Source organism: Malania oleifera, chromosome 5 (genome assembly GCF_029873635.1).
Source record: "Malania oleifera isolate guangnan ecotype guangnan chromosome 5, ASM2987363v1, whole genome shotgun sequence".
NCBI lineage: Eukaryota > Viridiplantae > Streptophyta > Magnoliopsida > Santalales > Ximeniaceae > Malania > Malania oleifera.
The window spans coordinates 98,231,797-98,259,257 of record NC_080421.1 but is presented as its reverse complement, the minus strand read 5'-3'; the positions used below and the strand labels follow the sequence as shown (position 1 = coordinate 98,259,257).

General features: G+C 37.1%; 1 protein-coding gene across 3 annotated transcripts in view; it reads right to left on the bottom strand.

The window, feature by feature from the left end:
- The window catches only part of LOC131156328 (metal tolerance protein C1), a 52,838-nt gene that overhangs the window by 6,540 nt on the left and 18,837 nt on the right, over positions 1 to 27,461 (bottom strand). For all 3 annotated transcript variants that reach the window (XM_058109921.1, XM_058109922.1, XM_058109923.1), the window contains exons 6-7: positions 11,611 to 11,707; positions 6,358 to 6,442 (exon numbers count right to left, since the gene is read on the bottom strand). In XM_058109921.1, coding sequence (XP_057965904.1) covers positions 6,358 to 6,442; positions 11,611 to 11,707 — 182 coding nt within the window. The remainder of the gene's footprint in view (positions 1 to 6,357; positions 6,443 to 11,610; positions 11,708 to 27,461) is intronic.

Here is a 27,461-nt window from a genome sequence, read left to right as displayed (position 1 = left end):
ATCCCAGACCTTTCAGAAACGCGTTGCTATAAATCACAAACCCACCATCCCCCGAAGGAATGGTCAACACTAGAGCAGTAACTAGCCGATGTTTCAACTCTTGAAAGCACTGCTCGCAATCATTGGTCCACTCAAACTGCACTCCTTTCCTGGTCAATTGTGTTAGAAGTCCAAACAGTTGAGAGAAACCCTCTACGAATCGACGATAGTAACCCGCCAGTCCTAAAAAACTCCGAACCTCCTGCACATTCTTCGGCCTTACCCAGTCGACCACAGCTTCAATCTTGTTAAGATCAACTGATACACCATCCCCAGTAACCACATGGCCTAAGAACGCAATCTGACTTAACCAAAATTCACACTTCTTCAGTTTAGCATACAGCTTCTTCTCCCGCAGAATCTGTAATACTAACCTCAAATGTTTAACGTGCTCTTTTGTACTCCTCGAGTATACCAGAATGTCATTAATGATTACCACTACTAATCGATCTAGGTACTCATGGAAAACCCTGTTCATCAGATCCATGAACACCGCCGGTGCATTCGTCAACCCAAAAGGCATGACCAAAAACTCAGTGGTCATATCTGGTTCGAAAAGCTGTCTTCGCTACGTCCTCCGCTCTAACCCTCACCTGATGATACCCTGACCGCAAGTCGATCTTCGAAAAGACCCGCATTCCCTGTAACTGATCAAAGAGATCATCTATACAAGGTAAAGGATAACGGTTTTTCACAGTTACCTTGTTAATCTCACGGTAATCAATTCACATCCGCATCGACCCGTCCTTCTTATTCACAAACAACACTAGAGCTCCCCAGGGCGAAACACTAGGTCGAATAAATTCCCTGTCCAGTAATTCCTGCAACTGCTCCTTCAACTCCCGAAATTCTACTAGAGCCATCCGGTACGGAGTTTTAGAGATCGGTGCCTTACTGGGCAGCAACTTTATCTCAAACTCCACCTCACGATCTGGTGGTAAACCGGGTAAATCATCTGAAAACACATCCGGAAAACTCGCTGACCACCCGAATGTCCTCGAGTCTCAACTCATTCCGCAGCGGTTCCTTTATACAAGCTAGGTACCCTTGACATCCGTCCAAGAGTAGCCTTCTCGCCTGTAGTGCTGACAGAATCTGTGGCGCTGAACGCACACACGATCCCACGAATTCGTACTCCTACTCCCCAGGAGGTCTGAAAACTACCACCTTCCTACGACAGTCGATCACAGCACAACTGGAGAACAACCAATCCATCCCCAGAATGATATCGAACCCCGACATGTCCTATAGCACAAGATTCGCCAATAATAGCTTCTCCTGAATTTCCACTGGGCAGTCAACCAACATCTTCCTATAGAAAGATACACTTCCAGATGGCGTAATAACAGATAACACCTTATTCATGTCTCGGGTCTCAACCCCACGCCGTCCCACAAAATTTACAGACACAAAGGAATGGGTTGCACCCGAATCAAACAAGACAGAAGCTTTATTCGAAAGCAATAATAAAGTACCTGTCACCACGTTACCTGCATGCTCAGCGTCCGCTGGAGTAAGAGAGTATACTTTGGCAGGAGTTGTATTCGTCTGAGCGATTCCCCGAGGTATCTGGTTGCTCCCTCGGTCCCCACTAACTGTAGGCACGTCTCACCTCAGTGCTCGACAATCACGAGATATGTGGCCTGACTGGCCACAGTTGTAGCAACTACCCCCAAATGACCGGCACTCACCCTCGTGCCACCTGTGGCATCTGGTACAACGACCACCAGTCTAGCTCATCTGAGAATCCTGGCGCTCAGTATTCTGGCGGTAACCCGAGCCCTTGCTCCTCTTTTTCCACGATCCCTGACGAGATCTTGTCTAAGAACCAGAAGGTACTGTCCTCTTCCTCGATTCCTGATCCGCCTCATCCTCTCGAATACCAATCTTGATCACCATGGCCTTATCCACCAATACTGAGAACTCGCGGATCTGAAGCATACCCACCAGTCTACGGATATCCTTCCTCAAACCCTTCTCGAACCTCCGAGTCTTCTCATACTCGCTCGAGATCATACATGGTGCAAAACGAGACAACTCTATGTATCGAGCCGCATACCCCTACACCGTCAAACTCCCTTGAGTCGGCGTAGAAAACTCATCTGCCTTCGCATCACGTACGGAAGCCGGGAAGTATCTGTCGAAGAACACCTTAAAACAGCTCCATGTCATCTCCTCAGGACCACCTCTCTACTTCTCCAGCAGATTCACTGCAGTCCACCATCGACCCGCCTCCCCAAACAGCTGGAAGGTGGCATAAAGGACTCGCTGCCTATCCGTGCAATGCAGGACCTCCAAGATCCTCTCAGTCTTCTCCACCCAATCCTCCGCTATCATCGGGTCAGATCCTCCGAAAAACGTCGGAGGGTGCATTCGTGTGAACCTCTCAATGATGCACCCCGCAGCAATAGGAGAGCGCTCGCGTCTCCCCACACTCCGCCCGATCTCCCGCAATACCTGCCTCATCAAACCTCGAGGCACAGAAGGAGACTCATCACTCGCAGTCTCCTCGGAGCCACTCCCCTGGTTATTATCCTTGGGCTCCATGCTGCAACACAATAGGAATCTATCAATATCCCTACAACTCATACAGTTAACACCATGATCTACATTAATTGTGTTAACTACTTCCTGCCAGGTCTAGGTCTGTCCTATCACACCGACACGAAAGTCATCAATGATCTGCCCTGCTTTTACTGAAATAGTCATCTCAGGAAAAACACGGAATACCGTCGACAAATCTCGGTCTAGTAACCGAACAACCCTCAACCAACTCTACCCATATCCACATCCTAAACTCTGGTATGTACTCATAACTAAGTCTAACCAAGTCTACAAGATCTAGTAACCTGGTTAGCTCTGATACCAAGCTGTCACGCCCCGAACCCCGTATTGGAACCTAGGGGTGAAAATGTAACTTAACATGTCTCTATATCATACAAATCATCACAGATACAGTACAATAGATGAGGATTCGACCTCGTGGGATTCCCAGGCACCCTAAACATAACCAACCACAATCATCTACGCAGCGAAAAAAGTCATTCTATATCAACATATGCAGTACCATACGAGAGTCTATACAAGAGCAGACACAATGCTCTATCAAAACGTACAAACGGGTACCCAACACATCCCAAAATGGCAACCCACCAAAATTACAGTCCTAGCACTTACCTAGCGCTAAACGCGGTACACTGGCCACTACGCTCCCTACACCAGGATGCTAGTTCCGGTTACCCGAAGGACCTGTAAAAATATACGTACAACAAGGGTGAGACACCTCTCAGTAAGGAAGAACACAGGTTATATCGGTGTATGCCATTTGAGTGTTATCATGATACAATATACACACAGTTGAATGCAATCCAGTACTAGTTTACATAGTGCATACATGCACACACAACACATGATCAGCAATCCCGGTGTCGTCACACCCTTCGGCTCGAAGCCGGTCCGCGACAATCCGGCGTTGGCGCGTAGCCAACCCGCGAAGCACGGCGCCACCGGCACATAGCTAGTCCCCGACTCCCATGGCATCGTACCGACGCTAACTGGTGGATCCACACCTTTCGGCCTGATCTGCCGAAATAAGCTCACGCCTTCAGATATAGAGTCGGACACTCTTACCTACGTGGCAGGCGATAAACACACGCCCTCGGATATAGAGCCACACTCTCAGTACCTGGAACAATTTCGGAACCCAATTCCTACTAGCATTTCAACATATCACACACACATGCATGCTCATATAAACAAACAAACCACACTCATTTGGTAATCTAAAACATGGTTTTTCAAAAAAATACAGTTTAAACAAAGTCAAGGCACGACCATCCCAATATCACAGTATAAATCACACATATACTCGGTTTTCAACAAAACCCGGGATTCAGCCCGTCGCCCCTTTTTTCCCAAAACTGCAATAATGAAAAACTCATAAATTTTCCCATTAAATCCCCTCAAATGAGTAGCCAAAACACACACAAGACCGTAGACCACAGTTCCACCGAGTCCGATTTCGAAAATAATCAATATAAACAAAGTTCCCCTTACCTTAACCCCGTATAACAAATCCCGAACTCCAAGGCTCCTAAACAGTGAACCGAGTTCCAAAACTTACAAATCACAGTACAGAATATACTCACAAGATCATCCTCTACAAAACTATCAGATCAGAAATGAAAACCGAATCTTACCTCGATTTTTCGCCAAAACCCGAAAATCTTCAAAACGAGATTCTGATTCGCAGAAGTTGTAGAGAATCCTTCCACGATTCTCGTGGTAACTTCTGTTTCCTGATTCTATCAACGATCGGCGAAGAAATCTAGAGAGAGAGAGAGTAGGGAGAGTTTAGAGAGAGAGAGATTTTTCTAAGTTACTTAGTGAAGAAGTAATAGAAATTTCCTTTTATAGCCCTTTGACCCGGCCCACTTTCGTCGACGAAATGGTACCTTTGTCGACGAATCTTTCACTGAATTCGTCAACGAATCAATGGCCTCGTCGACGAATCCTGATATTTCCCGATTTCCGAAACTACTCGACTTCTCCTCGTCGACGAGACTCTGAATTACGAGAAGAACACAGGCTTCGTCAACGAATTTGGTCTTTTACCAAAATGTCCCTCTCTTTATATATATATAAACCCATTATCACAGTTCGGGTTCTTACAATTATGCTTGCCTGTGACCGCTTGTCTCGTGTACTTGGGATGGGTTTCGATCATGTAAATACTAGTGTAGGATTATTTTCTGCTAGTAGTTTATCTGTATGTCAAATAAGGCAGTATGACTCCTTGGTCACTTTGATGTTTCCTAGTGCTAGTGTGGGAATGGCCTAGAAAGCTCTTTAGGAGAGGGCAAGTGTTCATCAATCATTGTAAAACTCACTAGCTTTTGTCAACGTATTTAGCCTACTTGTCACCCTCGCTAAGCACACAATGTCAACGGAGGTGGTGTTAATGAATTGCATAGATTTAATGTTTACTGCTTGCTTGCCACTGCTTTCATGAATGCTTAATGTTTCCGCTGCCATTTGATTGAATGCTAATGAAAATATTTCGTGGATGAATGTTGGTAAACGATAAGCTGGCTAGTTAAACAAGAGTGCTTTAGCTAGCGCCGCACAGCCCTTCACAAGGGTGTGAAAATAGTCGGACCATGACACCTAGCAGTTAAGCTTTATCTTGATTTTGAGATTTTAATTGTAGAAAAAGAAATGACAACAGTTTTTCTGGCATCTTTACACCCAAATTTTTCTGACAACTAAAAAAAATGCATGCTGACATTGTTTGTCATTAGATCAGGCATCATCTATCTAAACAATTACAAAAGGCAATGGGTAACTAGTTATGTATGAGAGTAAAGTTTATGCTCCCCAAAATGTGCCTACACTAAGTTGTTTCTTAACAAATTAGGTTTTATTTTTTAAAACTAATTACATGAAGAAAAATAACAAAACTTGTCTAGTACCAAGTATGTTTTGACTTTTGAGAAATATAGTTACAGTTATATAAAAACTAAGAATATCACAAATATAACAATACAGCAGCAGTCAAGGTTTTAAATTTCGATATCAAATAAAATTTTGAAGCTCCAGAAGTACAAAAATTTCAATGAAAATTTTGATTTCGATATCAATTTCAATTTCAATTTGAAAAAACAATACAAATTAGTAGTAAAGTATGGAATTCTTTTATGAAACTTTAGAAATGGTTAATAGACGTAATAATGTAAGTTTTAGGACTAATATGTTACAAAATTAATACACCTATGTTGTGTATGAGGCGCAATAGTTGTAATATAATATGTATTCAACATATTCGTAATATAATATGTGTATTAAACATATCCAGTTAATATAAATGAAATTCGTAAATCAACTAAATATTATTTCTTACACAAATAAAGATAATTTATACATGAATGGTCAAATAAATTGTTGTAAGTTTAGTTTTTCATATAATTTCAAAAGCTCTTATAAAAATCTTTTGTTTCAATAAAAAAGAATAAGATAAATTATGAGAGAAATTTCACTTCGTGTCTAAAATCTCGAATGAGTTCCAAGGAAATCTTGTTCTATAGTTAAAATTTCAAAAAAGTTTTGCCAAAATTTTGAGATTTCAATAAATTTTAGATGATTTGTGAGTCATTGAAATTTCAACAATATGCAAGATGAAAATTGACTGCAATTTCAATTCTAAGGGTGATGGAAAGCAAAAATTTTAACAATTTCTTAGAAATTTATGACAATGGTAGCAGTTAACTAGTTGTGGCAGTAGCAGTTGTAGTAGAAGAAAAATATAAATTTGGTACTTACCTTGACACCCTCAACTTGGAGTATTGTTAGTTTAACACATTCCAAATGTTGTGAAGGGACTGCAGCATCCACCAGTTCCAAGACACTAAAAAATTAGCCCAGAGATCGTGTCAAACATGGAAATCCATGTTGAAGCCAGTCTAAATTAGACATCCAATCACCAAGGAAACTGATGAAACTAGAAATTAACTAGACCACAATAAGCTAAAAATATAGCCATCTGGTAATACTTCATAATTTTTTCAAGATTATGAGCATTTCGTAAATACAATTTTATCTTTTAAAAATTGTAAGCACAAAGCAAATTATTTTTCTAGTTTGTTAGAATATACAGACACATAATTTACACTTTCTGAAAATTCTAGGACAAAAATGCATTACTTCCATCAAATATCGCTATAGAGTTTTTCAACCATTCAAAAACAGAATCAAAAATTGATCCAGCTGACCTTACAAGCAAGCAAAACTACAGGCACTGAAAATTTTGACATTGGTGTATACTTACCCAATAACTTACTCATTTTGACTAACTTCTAAGAAAAAAAGTAACAGAATTTTCTTAAAAAGAAACAACTTAATCCTAAGGGAGGGTTTGGTGCTAAGGGGTTGTTTGTTTCACGGGCTAAGGGTGTCAAGGCTTAGCTAAGCACTCTCAGCCCATGTCTGATGCAACAAAAATAAAGGATAGGATAGACTAAGGGGGTCTTCTTAGGCCATGCACATGGGCTAAAGCCTAGAGCTGGCCAATTCCTCCCCACCATCCAAATCAGGCTAAGACAGACCAAAGGCATAAAAACTAAAAAATAAAAATGGAAAATTCCACCCATTTCCCTATCCCTTAATGAGAGACCAAAAATGAGACAGAATTATCCAATACAATCCAGTCCAGCCCAGTCCAACAAAACCTTAGCCTGCAAAACAAACAAACCCTAGAGATTTTTAATTTACAACAGAGAACTTTAAGCAATTAAAGGTGGAATGAGATGCTCTTTAAGTGCTAGTAGCTAAGACTACAAGATAGAAAGGACTTCCAAATTGGGAAGGGATAGCCACAGGGTGAGTATTTTAAAATATATTGTGGAGGGAGGGAGATCCCTCATGATATCATACACCACGAGGAGAGAGATGGGTATCAATTCTGTTTAGAGTGATACTTGATGTGGAAAGGGTTCTCTTAGTGCCTAAAAGTTTGTATGCTTTGGTGGGTCAAAAAGAAGTTTTAGTGGAGTGCTTCTATTTTGGCAGGCAGCCACATTCTCAGAACCCAATTGCAAATGGAACCAAGAAGAATTTTGTAATTTTTCCCAAATGTTTTATGCATTACTGTAGGTGAGCAAATGATAAACCAAGATCGAAGTTGGCTGCTAATTGAAGCTAGTCTTTTTAAAAATGCTATCCTCAATAGGAATGTTGAAATGAGAGGGAAGATCTTTCATTGAAGGAATTTGGAGATCTGAAGCTACTCTCACGGTAGCCTTTTTTGCTTGAAAAGCCAAGCCAAATGAGAACACATCTTGACTAATGATAATTTTCAAAGGAATGATTATGGTTAGTGAACCACTGTTAAAAATCATTGGGAGTTGGTACATGGATCTTGGAACCGATTTAGGGAGGAACATCTTGCACGGCAAGGCATCTTTGGAAGAGAAGTGAAGGAAGGTTCTTGGACATTCATTTTTGAGAGCTATTTTTCAGATTTTTGACAGAAACAAACTGAGGACTTCCAAGCTTTAAAGGGGAGATGAGACAAAAGGGTTTTTTAACTTCTAGAATTTTGAATGTAAATATCGATAATTTATATTTACAACAAGAGAAGATCTTGATGCCTTCATGAGTAGCACTAACTTTTGCACTCTTGTCCAAAAGTTTTTCTTAATAACTTTTTCTTTAATAATAATAATTTTTTTACCAATCAAATGTTAAGAATTCCACTTGTGAGTTTGTCCCACATTGGAAAATTTGAGTGGATGATGAGTGCTTATATACATGGTTGGGCCCAAGACTCAAAAGCTTAAGCCCAAGACCCAATAGGCTTAAGCTTTTGGGTCAAGTTGGTGTTCACCCATGTGTATCAAGCCTACCAATGGACTCCTACGATGCTCACAAGTGGTATCAAAGCTGACGGTTCATAACTCTGGGTAAGCGACATCGTAAAAGTTGAGACGTGAAGCTAATTCTCCTAACGTGCTAATAGTTGGAGGACCAAGTGTGTGACCGAGGCCAATAAGGATCATCTAATCCTGGGATGGATCTAAATAGGGTCTAGACATGAAAGGTAGGATTGATTTGGAGGCACGTGGGATGGAACCCGAGGCACGTAAGGCGCCAGTGGTAAGGCCCACTTGAGCAACTGTTGGGGAATTGGGCTTACTCCCATGAGGGAGACGGTTTTCGTTCAGGGGGGAGCAGTTGGAATTCACAAGTGAGGGGGAGATTGTTGAGAATTTCAATTGTGAATTTGTCCTACATTGGAAAATTTGAGTGGATGATGGGTGCTTATATATATGATTTGGTTCAAGACCCAATAGGCTTAAGCTTTTGGGTCAAGTTGGTGTTCACCCATGTGTATCAAGCCCACCCATGGGCTCCTCCGATGCTAACATCAAATACACACACACACACATACATATATAGATACAAAGATATATAAATAGTAAGAAATTAAAAATTAAGTGGTGCAGAACTACAACCTAACCGACTAACAGAAGCCTAGCTGAAAAAAATAATAGTAAAAGAAGAAGAAGAAGAAGAAGAAGAAGAAGAAAAAAAAATATCAAATAAATTAAAGCAATCAATTCAAGAATCCCCTTTAAACATTTTCATAATAGTTTACAAAACACTTTCAATTAACCAACCCTCTTTGAACTTTTTTCAACTCATCCTCACTAGAATCCAATCTAACGTCTTGTCCTCAGGTGCATACAGCCACATGCTTATCTCATCCATAAGTTCATCAACTTTGTTAAAGCTTTATATACATTGTTGGCCCACATAACAGCTTAAGCTTTTAGGTAATATGGTAATAAAATATGGTATTAGAGCTGGTTACCACGAGGTTGTGGGTCCTGGTCTTGTTGCCCGTGTTTATTGTGCGGTGTTTAAAAATTAATGTAATCCCTGTGACGGGTGTTATTTATCGCCTACTTATCTCTCCACATATTATAGAACTGCACATACAGGGGAGTGTTAAAGCTTGATCTACATTGTTGGGCCACAACCTAGCAAATTAAGCTTTTAGGTAAAGGGGTAATCTAACAAGCTTCAATACCAGTTCATTAACCTTATTTTTGGAGAAACGGGTGAGGGTAAAACGTCATTCCCTCTTGGCCAGCTTGACCATAAATGCTTCTTTAACAATCCCTTCCCCACAAAATTTGGAACTTCCAAACCCACAATAAGAGTCTCGGACAAATGAGAGATGTGATCTACAAAGTCTAAAGAGTCCAATTCACAATCATTCTGTTCATGAAATTTATCCAATAATAAACCAATATCACACTCAAACTCAGTATTAGACTCTCTCCTCCAATTCACCACCCCTCTAGTTTGTTTGTCAGAAGTCCACCCAACACCCCCCCCACCCAAAACCATTTAATCACTTATTGCTTCAATAAAACTCTCTACAAGAGAGAAATTTTTTCCATCATTATTTCTCTTCAAAAATTTCTGCTTTCACAAATCTGGGGAAGGCATTGCTCTTTAAAGACCTTGCACATTTCAAATTCCGACTTCATCGCCCATGGCTGAGCTGCAGCTTTACCAAGCCCAGCCAAGGAACTGTCTTTCAGCACACTAAGAAGACTTCTGGCAACCACCACTACTGCTCCGAGTCCCATTATCAACATGCCAATCCTGAATTTTCATGAATCTAGATTCACAACAATATAACCCATCATCACCTGAAATCTTTTTTCCTATATTTGGATACATCTAGGCCTCAGTATGACAACCTTCACCAAAGAAGATCTAACCAACATTTTGGTCAACAATGCGACCTGAGGATGATACACCTACTGTCATTACTTATGTGACATACTATATTGTTGCTGCTAACTGTGAGCATTGCTGAGTCGCTGTCCTTGCCCACAACTTGGGCCACCCACATCAAACCATTGAATACCCAAAATTAGGGTTTGAGGCTTCCCTCAGTTTTGAACTGTCACTTGGTTCCGATATGCATCTGAAAGAAAGCTTAAGTAGTTGGATATTGGGCCAGTACAATTCCAGAAACAACAGGCTAGGCTACAAAATTACCAGTTAACAGGCACTGGGCCCTTATTGCCCAAATGCAAAGTGACATTAATAATACCAGGACTAATCCATTCCAAGCCCACACCATCCCACTTGGAGCCACAGATGTCATCTACATTATTTTCACAAACCCTAGCTACCCTGTAGTTGCAGCTGCCATATCACCATCATAAACCAAAGCTGCTGCTACAACCCATCCTAGTGGGTTGCTGGCTTGAACAACCCACCGTCATACCTTCCCAACTCCAACAAAGAGGATTAACCAGAGATTGATTCGAGAATAGTTGCTGAGATCTGCCATCTCCTTCCAACCTTGCTTCAACTACAAAAGGACCAAAACATCAACAAAACCTTGCCAACTCACCCCATTCAGAACCCCCGATGCAAAGATGGAAAACCCCTTTCCTTTTGAGCACAACCCCAGCTCAAGAAACTGCCTTCTTCAATTAGATTTAGGTTGTCACCCAGTCATGAATTGGCAAAATTTTCTACGGATTGTGAAACAAATGGAGAGAGAGAGAGAGAGAGAGAGAGAGGAGGGAAAAGCAGAAGAGTATAAACATTTGCAAAACCATCTAGCACCCAATAAAGTAACCCTAATACACAGATTCCTATATCAGGCTTTCTCAACCAGATGAAGAGAACGCCCTTCCCCAAACTTCTCCAACCACTTTTATTCAATCTGCATTCTGTAAGGGCCTCAGATTTTTCCTTCATAATTAATTTTGATCAAACTCATCAAGAAAGAGAAACTATAGGAGAGTAGAGGGATAGAAAGAGAACAGGAAACCAACAGGAGAATTTTACTGTCCATCATACTTTCTGGCAACCCTTTTCACATACTGATTTTTACTGATTCTTCATGCATGTGTTTTAGGAAACAAGGGATCTTTACATGTCCCAGACTGTCCCATTACAATATTCTTGAAGGGAGCTGCTCAACAAAAAGAAATTGCTGTTGATGCAGCCAAGCAATGAAAATATTAACACATAAAGACATACCTCTGGTACCCAGTTTCAAGTCCAGCTTTTAGTATCATGCCCGAAACAAGAAGTCCAGCAAGAGGATCAAGAAACTTTACACCAAGAATAGAGCCTCCTGCAGTCAAGATGAATTATCAATGATCAGCGAAAGCTCACAAGATTGAATCCCAACATAGGGATAAACATACTCTGTAGAAAATAAAATTCAAAAAAGCAACAAAAATGAACATTCCCAGCTCTTCCTGCAGTCATGATAAATTATCGATGATCAGCTAACATTCACAAGATCGAATCCCAACATAGGGATAAACATACTCTGTAGAAAATAAAATTCAAAAAAGCAACAAAAATGAACATTCCAAGCTTGCTCAATATTATTCAAAACCACATGGCTCATCATTTTTGGACCAGTTACAGCACTAACTTGATGCAGCATGGGTGGAGGAAAGACCCGTAGAATCTATCAGATTAGAATCTGACAGTTAGGATTAATTGCAGTAATATTAAGTGACAAGGAGATCCTCTCATGCATAAACACAGCGGTGGAGGGCATGGACAGTGGGTGAATCTTCAACCCAAACTTCCAGATCGCAGGAAATTCTGAACATGTCTGAATTGATAAGCAAAATGGAAAGGGAAACTTAGGCACTGCTTCTTCAATATCTGGATTAATATCTATACTGGATGGTATATATAAAAGCATGAATAGTGTACATCATTTTATAGATAAAAATATACTTATTTTTAAAGAAAGACTAAAAATTCCTAAAAGTTGTAATTGTAAATCAATTTGTGAACAAAAATATCCTATTTTTTTAAAAAAAATTCTGTAGGACCAACATGCCTAAAAGAAGTAAATTTCTATACTATATGTAGAGGTATGGATAGTGTAAATCATTTTATCGGCAAAAATATTCTTATCTTTTAAAAGAAAAATCAAATAATTTTAAAAGAAGTAATTTTCTATAATATACATAGAAAGTAAATTCCACTAGATTAAATTACATTTAAAATATCTAAAATTTGATGTTTAAACTTAAAGAAAAAACTTCCATTTAGTATAGATATCTTCATCTATATCTATACTATAATAAATTAATAAAATTATAAATAAAGTAAATCATTTGTGGTAATAATATCCTATATTTTAATAGAAATAGAAAATATTTGTAAAAGTAAATAAATTCAACTAAAACTAAAGAAAATTATTTTATAAATTCTATTTTAGACATGTTAAAGATTGAACCTAAAAAAGAAACTCTATTTAGCCACACACACAAAAATGCAGTTTATATACATATCATATATAAAAGCACAAATAGTATTGTATATAAAATTTAGTAGATAAAATTACTGTTATCTTTTAGAAGTAAAACAAGTATTTCTAAAAACACTAAATATTAGATAAATCTACATTTAAAAAATTTGTTTTGAAGAGATCAAGATTTGGACCTAGAAAATTCATTTCACTCAAAGAATAAAATAAATACAATGGTATTGTAAATGTTAAATAAAATGTACATCCAAAATAAAATAGGTGAATTCTTATGATGTTTTCTAGAATTATAGTCTAAAGTGCCTAACATCATTTAGATAAATAATAATATAATTTCAAAAATATTTAGATATGAAATTGTAGGCCTAGAAGTACATACCCTCCAATGATAAACTTTAAATTTATTTAAAAATTTTTAAAGACTCATTCATTGATAATTAAAGAATAAACAAATAATAATAAAAATTAAGATTTTAGATAGCAATCACGATTTAGAAATTGTAATAAAGTTATTAATATTTTTTTCTGGGAAGAAGTCATATATTGAGATTTGCATAAAATAAAAAATAATGAAAAATCTACTTATTAATTGTATCTATACTGCTATGTAAATATTAAAATTCAATATTTTTCATATTTTTAATTAGAGTATTTGTGTCATATCATAATTCATAACTTATATTTTTTAATATTTTCAAGTCCCCAATCCCTATATTTACATGGTGTTATAATAATATCTCATGTCGATATTTGTATTTTATAATTTTTAAACAAAGTATTAATTTTTATAAATAACTTTGAATATTCAAACTTTAATATTTGTAAACTAAAATTTGACAATATATTATTAATTCATTTTGAAAATATATCTAAAATTTATTAAAAATTATAAAAAAAATTTACACGATATTATTTACATACAATCGCGTGCAACACCCGTGACATTTTGATTGGTAAATATAAGTACATGAAAGCATCCAGATTAAATCTGACTAGGAAAAGGACAGTTCTTGACTACAGCTGGTTTGACTTCTCTAGACTCAAAAGACATTATAAATGAACTTTGCAACTTGACTCACAAATGAACTTGATGAAGTTGGACTTATGAAATGACGCTCTTTGACTAGACCATAATAATGACACTTAGATACCAAAAGTAAGAAAATATTATTGCAAATACCAAGGCAATAGTGGACTGACTTCCAGGGAATATTAGCTGATGCTTCACAGGTTTAGCATCCCACAACACCCCCTCCCCAGGGTTATTAAAAGAAAATTGCCTTTGGGCAAGTTGCCATGTTTAATGCTTCACATATCTAAGCACCACTCAACATAAGTTCCTGTTTGCCTAGAGTTCCAACTATCAGGCGCTCCTTTCCATATGACCAGAATTTGAGGAGTATCATTTCTCTTTAATTTCCTGCACCTCCATTGCCTTTTTTACCACAGCTTCTCCCTCTATAGGTTTTCTTTATTAAGAACTCACCTTCATCCTCACTTGATCCTTTTCATACTTGCAATGATGATCAGATTCTTTTTGGCTTGCGTCCATAGATGTCCATTGAGCTCAGTGAAGATCCTGCACATTTCCAGCATTCTCGGTGTCCATAACTCCTTTTCCCAGCTGTCTCGCTCTCAATTTGGCTTTGGTAGGAAGAATTATTTTGCCAATTTATTGTACGATATGTTCATCATCAAAAGCCTTCTCGTTGTGGCAGCCATTCATGGGAACAGGGACAACATTAGTGTAGTAGATTGCTTTTGTTGTAACACCACTCATATACTTACTGTCAAAATTTATGAAAATGAAAACTATAAACCAAAAGCAAAAACTAAAAAGCAAAAATCAGCAACCTATTTTATTTATATTTATAAAACTAATACAAAATAAAAACTTGACTAACAAGTGCTCATTTTTCCCCTTGAATCAGAAAAAAAAATTTTAAAATATGATTAAATAAATAAAAATTAAAATTAAAAGTACTATAATAAAAATAGAAATTGTTATACCTACTTTACTTAAGTGTTATATTTCAAAACTCATTTTCTATTGCCACAAGAATAATCTAACTTTACATGAAAATTGGAAAATAGTAAAAATATTTTTTAAATTACGTCTTTTTTTCAAAATTTTATAAAAATATAAATTTTTTTATTTTAATTATATTTTAAATTCACATAGTTATTTTATTTTAAATTTAATTAAAAATTATGTATAAAATGAATAACTCAATTCAAAAAATTTAATTATGCATGGTGGCAATAAGTTGTCAAGATAACTAAAAACCATAAATTTTGATTTTCAACTATTTTGAAAAACACCTAAAAAACTGAATAGCAAAAATAGAAATTTGGAAACATAGACAAACACAATTGTCATAACCTGTTTCTTCACCATGCAGAAATGAAAGCAGAAACAAAAAATATAAATGATGCCAATAGACCCTAAATGTACATAGAGCTTCATCTGTCATCAATTGATTTTTACTGGGGAAGCACTTACCAGCTTGATTAACCTATTCTTATTTTCAGTGACAAGTTAGTTTGTTTTAACAAAATTACTCGTCTGTGTTTCCTCCTTGTTTGACAGATATTCCTTCATGGGTTTTAAATCTAACTTCTTCTTCTTATCACCATTTTTGACATAGAAAGAGCAGGTATTGTCATGCTCATCATGGACAGCATGTTGGTCACTCTGCCAAGGGCAACTAAGTAGAATATGGCATGATTCTATCGGTACTCTGACACACCAAAAGGATTCTTCATAAGAGATACAAATTGAAAATTAATCATGCACCTTGTTGTCACGTATACTTCATTCCCTGCATTGGATAAAAGAATGCAATAATGCTGTGGGTGTTCCATCACTTCAAGCTTCAATTTTTTACACCACATGTCAACCAGCAGATTTTTTCAACTGTTGTTCTCAACTACTAAGCTTTTTTCATTCTTGTTCTAAAGTAAGTTTTCTACAGCCAATCATCCTTAATCTGAATAGTTTCACAATCTGTCCTTTGCTCTTCTTTAGAAGTTGTCTGCCATAATACCATTTTTTTTTTTCTTTAGACGTCGCCACTGCCATATTACCCATTTCATCAACCAAGACATTCCTTCTAGTAAGCAATAATCAAGAATTTCCTTGACATCCAGAATAATTTATCTTTGAAATGTGAATGGGCAGCAATAGATTCAAGAAACAAAACCTCAACTTGGTTTGAAAATAGAAGAGGAATTACAAATGGGATATGTGAAGGGCAATAGAAGTTTGACAATCCCCAATTGAAGCAGCAAACAGCGAGCAACACAAACCAACTCAAGGAAGGAACTGCTCTGATACCAATTTGATGCAGCATGCATGGAGGAAAGACTGTAGAATCTGTCAGATTTCAAATTGCAGCAATATTTAGTGGCAAAGAGATCCTCTCGCACAGAAGTGCAGCTGCAGAGGGCATTAAGGTGCCATTGGGTGAATCCTCAATCCATACTTCCAAATCTCAAGAAATTTTGAACATATAAAAAATGAAACCAAAATGGGAAGGGAAAATTTTTCACTGCTTCTTCATTATGTGGACTATCAAGTACATGTCAGCCTTGCACATTTATGTCCCAAGGAAAATGACTATTCTTGACGACACCTAGTTTGGCTTTGTTACCCCTAGTGGCTAAGGTTTCTCATTCTAGCTTGATTTGATGATTTCAACCCATTAGTGTCCCTCACAATATCTAATCAATATTATCGAGTCCAGTTCAGGTAGACTACACAACATCCAAGTAAGCATAAGGTTCAGACATATATTGAAGAAGCAACGAGCAAAAGATCTTTACCAAAGTTCAACGCATGGAACACCCGAAGCACAACCAACCAGAGCAAATACGAAAACTTATACTGATTGTATGATTGTTATTTTGTGTGAGAGGTAGGAACTATTTTGTAACTCTTGTGCATGTGATATGTTCAAGAATACATTGTAAGAGCTGAGCAATTGCATATGCACTTAGTTCATAGTAGCTTAGAACATTATAACCGAGTTAACACATACATACCAAGTCACACGCTGCATAAGATGTCAAAATGAGTTTCAAAAATGACTTCTATTTACAAGACATCTTACATTGGGTAAAAACTACACTTGGACAAAGTTGGAACATAATTAGAAGTACACAAGTCATTTGAACTTGTCCTAGCATACTTAGGTACTTATTTTATGTAGTAAAACAAAGAGACTCGTCGACGATAGCAAGGGACTCGTCGACTAGGAGATCCCGAGACCACCTGAGATTGCAGAGGTGACTCGTTGACGAGAACAAGGGATTCGTCGACTAGTGTACCAAGGTGACTCGTCGACTAGTGCAGGGGACTCATCGACGAAGAGATACTGAGACCTGTTGTCGATGATAGCAGGGCACTCGTCGAATGGTGCATGTGTGTGACTCGTCGACTAGTCCATGGACTCGTCAGCGAGTGGCCTCGAGCAGACTGTAATAAATGCGCGATAATGGCTAGTTTTTGCCTTCTCTCTTCTCCATTAATGCCCAATGGCTAGCCAACGACATGCTCGCCTCTTTGGCCATAAATATACCCCATTAGCATTCATTTCAACATTGATTGAGCATTTGGTTGTTGAGATTTTTAGTGAAGCATTCATTCTAGGTCTTTGTGTTGCTCAAGCTCTCTTACACTCTATTCTAGTTTACATATCATTTGCTTAAAGAGAGTAGTGTGAGGCTTTATCTGTAACATCAGCTCAAGAAGGAGCATCATCTTGTAATCTCTACATTTGTTGTTGTTTGGGAATCTTGAAGGTTCTTGGTGAGCTTTCGCTAAGGTGATTCTTGGTGAACACCTGGGTTGAGGCTCTTGGTGAGCAGCTGGGTTTTGTACCCATGTTGTAAAGGCTTCTCCGTCTTGAAGGGGATTGCTTAGTGAATTTGGGAATCCATGAGTTGGACTCAAGGCGTGAACGTAGGCTTGGTGCCAAACCACATTAACATTGTTGTGTCAAGCTTCTCTTTCCCTATCTCTCTTAATTTACTTGCTTGTGTTTGCTTGCTTTGAAATATATTGTGGTTTTACTCTTGTGTCTTGCCAAGGAATTTTTGTGTTTATAGAAAAATTCATTATCCGCAAAGAACGTATATTCACCCCCCCCCCCCCTCTATACGCATAGCCGGGCCGACAAATGGCAGATATATTTTCCCAAGGACAATCTGTTGATTGTCCACCAAAGTTCATCGAAAGCAACTTTCCAGCATGGAAAGACCAAATGACAATATTCATCCAATCATACGACTTGAAAATGAGGAATGTGATCACCAAAGGAGATTACGTATTCAAAGATCACAATGGAGAAATCATACCAATCAGGAAGTTGTCAGACACCGACTCAAGGTTGGCTCAACTAAATTTCAAAACAAAAAATTTTCTCTATTGTGCTGTGAGTGATGAAGAGTACAACCGTATTTGCAGATGCAACACCGCAAAGAAAATGTGGGAAAAGCCCCAGGTAACGTATGAAGGTACGTCTCAAGTTAAAAAGTCAAAAATCTATATGTTGGTTAAAGAATATGAAATGTTTAAAATGGAAGAAGGTGAGTCAATTACGTCCATGTTTACACGTTTAACACATATAACAAAGGACTTGAAAGCACTTGGTAGGGAATACTCTATGGAAGAAATGTGCAGAAAGTGCTTCGGTCATTGTCGGAATCGTGGCATGCAAAGTCTACGGCACTTGAAGAAGCAAAGGACCTATCTAAGGTCACCCTTGATGAGCTCATTGGGTCTCTCATGACTTATGAGATCAAGAAGAAGAATGCTACTGCTGAAGTAGAAAAGCCGAAAAAGACAACGGATATGGCTTTAAAGACAGCAAGCAAGTAGGAAATCATGGAAGAAGAAGAGAGCGACAATGATGAAGAAATAGCTCTCATCACTAGGAGAATCAAAAATTTCTTGCTAAACAAGAAGGCTGGTAAGGAAAAGAATACGGGAGAATCAAGCATAAAGTGCTATAGTTGCTAGAAGCCCGGACACCGGATGGCTGAATGTCCCCTACTCAGAAACAAAGGCAATAATCAGCAAGGGGATAAAACGAAATTTAAGGCCATGAACGCTACCAAGTGGGACGAGCTTGACGGACTCTCTACCGACAGAGAAAACGAAGAAGATGCTTTTGCTTCATGGCGGACGAACAAGATGAGGTGAATTCTGATGACAAATACACTCCTTCATATGATGAGTTCGAAGAAACTTGTAGAAAACTTTATAATGAATTAATTGCAACTAAAAGGAGAAATAAACATCTTGAAGAAACACTTTCAAAATGCAAGAGAAGAGGTATGTCTTTGTCCTACCTTAAAAGAAGAAAATGCATCTTTGAACACAAAGATTGAAGAACTTAATGAAAGTTCTCGAATAGATCATGAGTTCTTCCAAAAGAAAATCAAAATTTTGAAAAATCAAATTGATGAAAGTGTTAAGGAAAACTTGTCTTTGAAGAAGAAAATTGAGGACCAAAGCAAGATTACTTACAAGTTTACCAATGGAAAGGAGAATTTTGACAAATTACTTGGGGCTCAAAGATTTGGGATTTTCAAAGAAGGATTAGGTTATGGCTTTTCATCTTCCCAATCCATTGGTTTTACAAATCTATGTGTCAAAAGAAACTCATTACCAAGCAAAAACCCAGCACCCAAACCAAACCCTTTGCATGCTAATAAAACTTGCCTATACTGTGAAAGAAAGGGTCATGTACGCTTCACTTGTCCTTTTAGAGGAAACAGAGGAAAAGGAAAGAAGTACGTATGTGTGATCAAGAACACTAACCCCATAGGACCCAAGGAAAATTGGGTACCAAAACAAATCACCTAACTCTATTTTGCAGGTTTGCTTGAAGACCTCTTCGACAAGGAACAAATGGGTCCTTGACAGCAGCTGCTCAAGACATATGACAGGAGACGCTAACAAATTTATTTCTCTTTCCTACAAGAATGAAGGGCTTGTGACGTTCAGAGACAACGCCAAGGGAAGAATCATCGGTAAAGGTAAAATAGGTAATTCATCTCTCTCTGTAGACACCCCATTTTTACCCAGGCCCAATATATGTATTACTATTATTATTATTATTGTTATTTTATTATTATTATTATTATTATTATTTTATTTATTCTTATTATTATTATTATTATTAATTTTCACTAATCTTATTATTATTATTATTATTATTATTATTATTATTATTTTCTTTATTATTATTATTTTTCATTAGTATTATTAATATTACTTTTATTTTTATTTTTTACGTCTATTTTATTATTATTATTATTTATTATTTTCATTATTATTTTTATTATTTTTATTATCATTATTATTAGTATTTTTATTACTATTATTACTATTACCTTATTTATTATTATTATTATTATTATTATTTTTCATTAGTATTATTATTATTACTTTTATTTTTATTTCTATTTATATTGTTTATTATTATTATTATTATTTATTATTTTCTTATTACCATAATAGTAGTATATATTATTTCCAAAAAAAGAAAAATACCATAAACCAAAAAGGAAATGTTTCTAGGGTTTTTTTTCAAAATTATTTTTATAAGAAGGGGGCCGCTGCGAACACAGCCGGGGGGGGGCAGCGCAGGCACAGCGCAGGCCGGAGACCAAAAAATAAAAAAATAAAAGCCTACCCTTTTCTAGCTTCTTCTTCGCCTTCTTCTTCTTCTTCTTCTTCTTCATTCTCCTCCTCTCCAGAACCGTCCCAGCAGCAGAATCCAGCCGCCATCCAGTTTACGCCTGCAGCAGCTCCACCGCCGTGCCCAGCCACCATCCGGTGGTTACCAGCAACCCAGGCTCTCCATAATCCAAGCTGCACGCACCACCCACGGCAGCAGGGTTGTCTTCCACGCGCACAACCTCCATCCAGTTCCGGCACCATCTGCTGCTGCTTTTCTCCCTGCAGATCCGGCCACACACCACTATTCCGGGAGTCTTCATAATCCTCTTTTCAACCCCTCCGTCACAGTCACCCAAAATCCATGGCAAAGCTCTCCAAGTAGCAGCTCCCTGCAGTCACCCGAGCACCAAAACACCACCGTGAGCCAATCTGCTGCAACTCTTCGGCGCAGCAATTACCAGGCCTCCTCTCTACAACCACGTCACACACTCACCGGCCATCCTCTGTCACGGCCGACCACCCCTCCCCACCTCTGTAAGTCCCTGCACTCACGCACACTGCACACACCAATACACATACTTACACCTGTAGCCTTGTAAATATTTTAGTTTCTATATCAAAAGTTTAGATTTTTATTGTGTTTTAATTTGATAGTCATGTTTATTTTATTTTTATTTTTATTTTCTTCTTCACATTTATTAGGAATATTAACCGGTATATCTTTATTATTGCAGGACAATTGTTGTCATGGCATTTGTTTTCAAGTTTAGATTTTTATTGTGTTTGTTAATATATAGTATTCATATTCATGGTAGGTTTTGGTTGTATTATTTATATACATTAATTTTCTTTATTTGTGGAATGTTCATAGTTGGAATTTGTTTAAAGTACTTATATTATCGTTGTATTTTTTTTATTTTTTATTTTTTGTAATCATTGTAATATACTTATTTTTATTGTTACATATTATTTAGGGTGTTTGTTTTATTGGGTAGACATTATTTAGGCTTTTTGATGTAGTTAGGATATTTATCATGATTATTTTTTTATGGGATATTTAAGGATTTTGTGTATTATTGTTTATTATTTAGGATTGTAATATTTACGTATGTTCATGATTCTTGATTATTTACATTATTTTCATGATATTATCTTTAAGGTTTTGGTTATTGTTTTAGTTTAGGGTTTTGACTATTTTACGTTATTAGGGTTTTAAATAGTGTTTTATTTAATCTGTCTCTATATTGTTATTGTGTACTAATTTTAGGAATTCCGTACCATTGAATATTGATCTTAAGGGTTTCCATAAAATGTATATTATTTCTTTGGCTTTTATATGGCTTAGAAGAATTTGATTTATTTTCCATATTTATGTACAACATTTCCATATTAAGGTATATTAATATTTTAGAGTTTGTGTATATTTTATAATAGATCCATGATGTGAGTTATTGTCCATAATCTCATTTTATCTCCTTACATGTTTATAAAAAGTACATAATTTTTAGGGTTTGATTATTTCCATTCTAGAGTATATCATTAGGATTTGATTATTAATACTTGGGGTTTTATCATTGAAAATTGGACTATTATGATATATAATATTTACGTGTTATGATTTATATTTTTAGTATATTATTTTTTGTTATTAGCTATTTGAAATTTTTGTGAAATACAGAAAAGTAAAAAAAATAGAAAACTAAGAGAAAATTCTAAAAACATTTTTGACTTGACTTTCACTATTTTCTTTAATTATATATATATATATATATATTTTTTGTTATTTCGAAAACCTCCTGAGCTAGTAGTTTTATACTTAGAAAAAAACCCTATAAGATTTTAAAAAAAAATTTTGGGAGTGTATTTTTATAAATTATTTTTGATTTTTTATCCCTATGATTTTATTGCGGGGGTATGAGCCTTCGGGCATCACGTACCTTTAAGCTCTGAGGGAATATATATGTATATATTATCTTTATTTATTTATTTATTTATTTTTCACATATATTTATAAATTCATAAAAAGGAGTAATTTAAAGAATTATTAGATTAACTTAGGGATAATTTCAGATTAATTAGGTACCGTTCGTAAGAACGGGCGCGTAGGGGGTGCTCGTACCTTCCCCTCGCGTAACCGAACTCCCGATCCCAACTCTGGTAATGTAGACCGTTCTACCCCTAATGGGGTAGTAATCATGTGTTCTAACCGCACTAAAGGTTAGTGGCGACTCCGACATTCCAATTCTTAATTGAAAATTAAAATTGATTTTCATTTCGCCGCTCGGGGCACACGCGCACCCGGGACGTCGCGACACTCTCTATCGAAAATGTTGCACTTGTAGATACACTTAAGCATAACCTGTTGAGTGTTAGTCAGCTATGCGATAAAGGACTAAATGTTGTATTTCAATCTACACAATGCTTAATAATTGACTTGAATGGAAATACTATCTTAGTAGGCAAGTGTGAATCAAACATCTATACCATTAAATTTGATGATATTAATTCTTGTGATATTAGATGTTTGGCCGTAAAAAGTGAAACTAGTTGGCTATGGCATAGGAGGTTAGGTCACGCTAGCATGGACCTTTTGCATAGATTATCTTCTAAAGAACTAGTGAATGGCTTACCTAAAAACAACTATATTAAAGACAAAGTGTGTGATGCTTGCCAATATGGATAACAAAGTAAATCATCTTTCAAAATTAAGAAAATAATTTCCACATCAAGACCTTTAGAATTAATACACCTTGATCTGTTTGGGCCAAATGATGTTTCGAGCATAACTGGAAAATTGTATGCATTTATTATTGTTGATGATTTCTCAAGATTTTCTTGGGTTATTTCTTGCAAACAAAAGTGATACTTGCAATGCTTTTATTCATTTTTGTGGAAAAGTTAAAAATGAAAAAGGAATGTCAATTGTTCACATTAGGAGTGATAGGGGAAGAAAATTTAGAAACAAAGAATTAGAAGACTTTTGCAATGAAAATGGTTATTCTCACAACATCTCCGCACCTAAAACCCCACAGCAGAACAGAGTAGTTTAAAGAAAGAACCGAACACTCCAAGAAATGACCAGAACAATGCTAAATGAACACAAACTTCCAAAATATTTTTGGGCTGAAGCCGTTAGTACAGCTTGCTATTTTAGTAACCGTGTGAAAATTAGATCCAAAATAGGCAAAACCCCATATGAGATATGGAAGGGTAGAAAACCAAACATCTCACACTTTAAGGTCTTTGGATGCAAATGCTTTATTTTAAACGATAGAGACCACTTAACAAAATTTGACTCAAAATCCGATGAGGGGATTTTCCTAGGGTATGCAATGAACATTAAAGCTTATAGAGTATTTAATAAAAGGACCCAAACTGTTCAAGAGTTAACACATGTTGTATTTGATGAAACTAACCCATATGCACCCAAAGAAACAATTGACATGGATGATCAAGTGACAACTATGAGAGTTGAAAGGGAACTTGAGCAACTTAAGATAAATAATGAAAAAGATGAAAATTCCCAAGAAATCAAAAATGATCATCAAGAGTCATCACCTCAGGAAGAATCTATGAAACTTGAAGAAGAAAATCGGGAACTCCGTAAAGCTTGGAAATTCGTTAGAAACCACCCAACTAATCTCATCATAGGTAATCCATCCCAAGGAGTTAGTACTAGGCCTCACTTGAAGAGTGGATGCAATCATATAGTCTTCGTATCCCAAATAGAGCCTAAGAACTTTGAGGAGGCTGAAAATGACGAGAATTGGATCATTGCCATGCAAGACGAACTTGAACAATTCGAAAGAAACAAGGTATGGGAATTGGTTCCTAAACCCAAGAACACATCTATAATAGGCACAAAATGGGTATTTAGGAACAAGAAAGATGAAGATGGAAATATTGTGAGAAACAAAGCAAGATTGGTTGCACAAGGGTATAATCAACAAGAAGGAATTCATTATGATGAAACTTATACCCCTGTAGCAAGACTTGAGGCTATTAGGATGTTACTTGCTTTTGCATGTTTCAAAGACTTCAAATTATTTCAAATGGATGTAAAGAGTGCCTTTCAAAATGGACACATAGAAGAAGAAGTGCATGTCAAGCAACGCCCAGGTTTTGAGAGTCATACTCACCCTGAACATGTATTTAAACTCTCAAAAGCCCTATATGGACTTAAGCAAGCACGAAGAGCATGGTATGAACGCTTAAGTAAGTTTCTCTTAGAAAATGGCTTAACAAGAGGAAAATTTGATACTACCTTGTTCTTAAAACACAAGGAAAATGATATGCTTATCATACAGATTTATGTAGATGATATCATTTTTGGTGCTACAAACGAAAATATGTGTAAAGAATTTGCTCGAACTATGCAGGACACATTTGAGATGAGTATGATGGGCGAATTACCCTTCTTCCTTGGCTTGCAAATAAAACAAATAAAGAATGGAATATTCACTAATCAAGCCAAGTACGTCAAGGACATGCTTAAGAAATTTGGACTTGAATTAGGAAAAACCAAAGCAACCCCTATGAACATAACAACAAAGCTTGACAGTGATGAAAAAGGGAAGAATGTTGACCAAAAATTATATAGAGGAGTGATTGGTAGTTTACTATACCTCACTTCTAGCAAGCCAAACATTATGTTCAGTGTTTGCTTGTGTGCTGGATTCCAATCATGTCCCAAAGAGTCACATCTCAATGTCGTTAAGAGAATACTTAGGTACCTAGCAAGAACACATGACTTAGGGCTCTTTTACCCCAAGAATGCTCCGTTTGACCTCACTTGCTATTCAGATGCTAACTATAGGGGGTGCAAAACCGATAGAAAAAGTACTAGTGGAACGTGTCACTTTCTTGGACACTCTCGTTCATGGTTTTGCAAGAAACAGACCTCAGTTGCCCTTTCAACCACCGAGGCTGAATATATCGCAGCCGGTAGTTGTTGTGCTTAAGCGTTATATATGAAGCAGCAACTTGAGGATTTCAAAATTTTAATAAAAGGTACACCAATTCATTGTGACAATACCAGTACCATCAACATCTCGAAAAATCCATGTCTACACTCTAGGACTAAGCACATTGAAATCTAGCACCATTTTATTTGAGACCAAGTGCAAAAGGGGGACATTGAATTAGTATACGTAAATACTGAAAAATCATCTAGCCGATATTTTGACAAAACCCCTAAATGAAGAAAGATTTAGTAAAATTAGACATAAGTTGGGTATGTGCACTTCAAAGGACCAATGATTAAAACACCCAAATTATTTTGTTCTTAAATGGCTTAAAATTGAATTCCAAGGCAGCAGTTTTTAACTGCACTCGTCGACGAACCAGAGGCTCTCGTCAACGAGAAATAAAGAGCTACTCGTCGACTAGCATATATCACATGTCGATGAGATATATTGAGACACTCGTCGACCAGCATACGTCACTCGTCGACGAGTACTGATGGGGGAATTAAAATTCTAGCGCACCAAAACTATTTTTTTCTAAAACCCTAACCTTAGCCTCTCACGATTCTTCCTCCCTTCAAACCTCTGGACTCAAAAATTCCACTCTCCCTTATCTCCTGAGTTCCAATCTCCCAATTCCTTGAAATCCCTAAGCACCAAACAACCTTATGGCACCCTGATCAAGAAAAAAAGCCCTCGGCTCTTCCCAACCACCTGAGACAAGTGAGGGTTCTTCTCGGAACCCCTCCTCCGAGCAAGCACGCAAAGGTGCCAGAGAGACAGGTGGGTGATTTGTGTCTTCAGAGGCTGCATTCCGCTACAACAACGACATTTCTAAGCGGAATATCATTCACGGTAGGATTGTTCCTTCAAATTTCTTGAGGATAACTTCCCTACTTTGTTAGAGAAAATCAAAGTTGTAGGGTGGGAAGTTTTGTTCAATTTGCATGAGCCCGTTTATGATGAGTTAGTCCGCGAATTTTATGCGAGTTTCATTCCGTCCTCTCGTGGCTGTGCGGCCTACTCTATCGTTAGGGGGAAATTGATTCAGTTATCAGACTAAACCTTTTTGAGGTTTTGGGTTGCCAGTTTTATCTTGTTCAAAGCCTTCCCAAGGCAACATGGCTTGTGGGCCCCACACATCTTCATGGCCCCACACGGATTGGGTCGTACTTAACATATATTTCTTTTTATTATTATTATTATTGTTATTATTATTATTATTATTTATTTAATTTGTAGACTGCAAGCATGCTTTGTTCCCCTCAATATCATTCACCCCATGCTTTGTTTCCCTCATAATTGTTCAACCCATGCATTGTTCCCTTCATTATCATTCACCTCATACTATATTCCCCTCATAATTATTCACCCCATGCATTATCCCTTTCATTATCATTCACCCCATGCTTTGTTCCCCTCATTTCACCTCATGCATTGTTCCCCTCATTATCATTCACTTCATGCTATATTCCCCTCATAATTGTTCACCCCATGCATTGTCCCCTTTATTATCATTCACCCCATGCTTTGTTCCCCTCATAATTGTTCACCTCATGCATTGTTCCCCTCATGATCATTCACCCTATGCTATATTTCCCTCATAATTGTTCACCCCATGCATTGTCCCCTTCATTATCATTCACCCCATGCTATATTCCCCTCATAATTGTTCACCCCATGCTTTGTTCCCCTCATAATTATTCTCCGTGTCTTGTTTCCCATACTTACCCCAAGTTAAGTCTATAAATAGTCTTCTCATTGTAAGCACAAAAAAAAAAAAAATTGGAATATATTTAAGTCTTCTATTGTTGAGATTATGAAGTCCGCCTCTCTCTTTGTGAGTAAGTGGTGAGGCTACGTTCCATTCTCCCGAAAGATCAAGTGATCGACCGATCACGTCTCCTACCAGTGTCGGGTCATCCCATCTGAAGAAAGC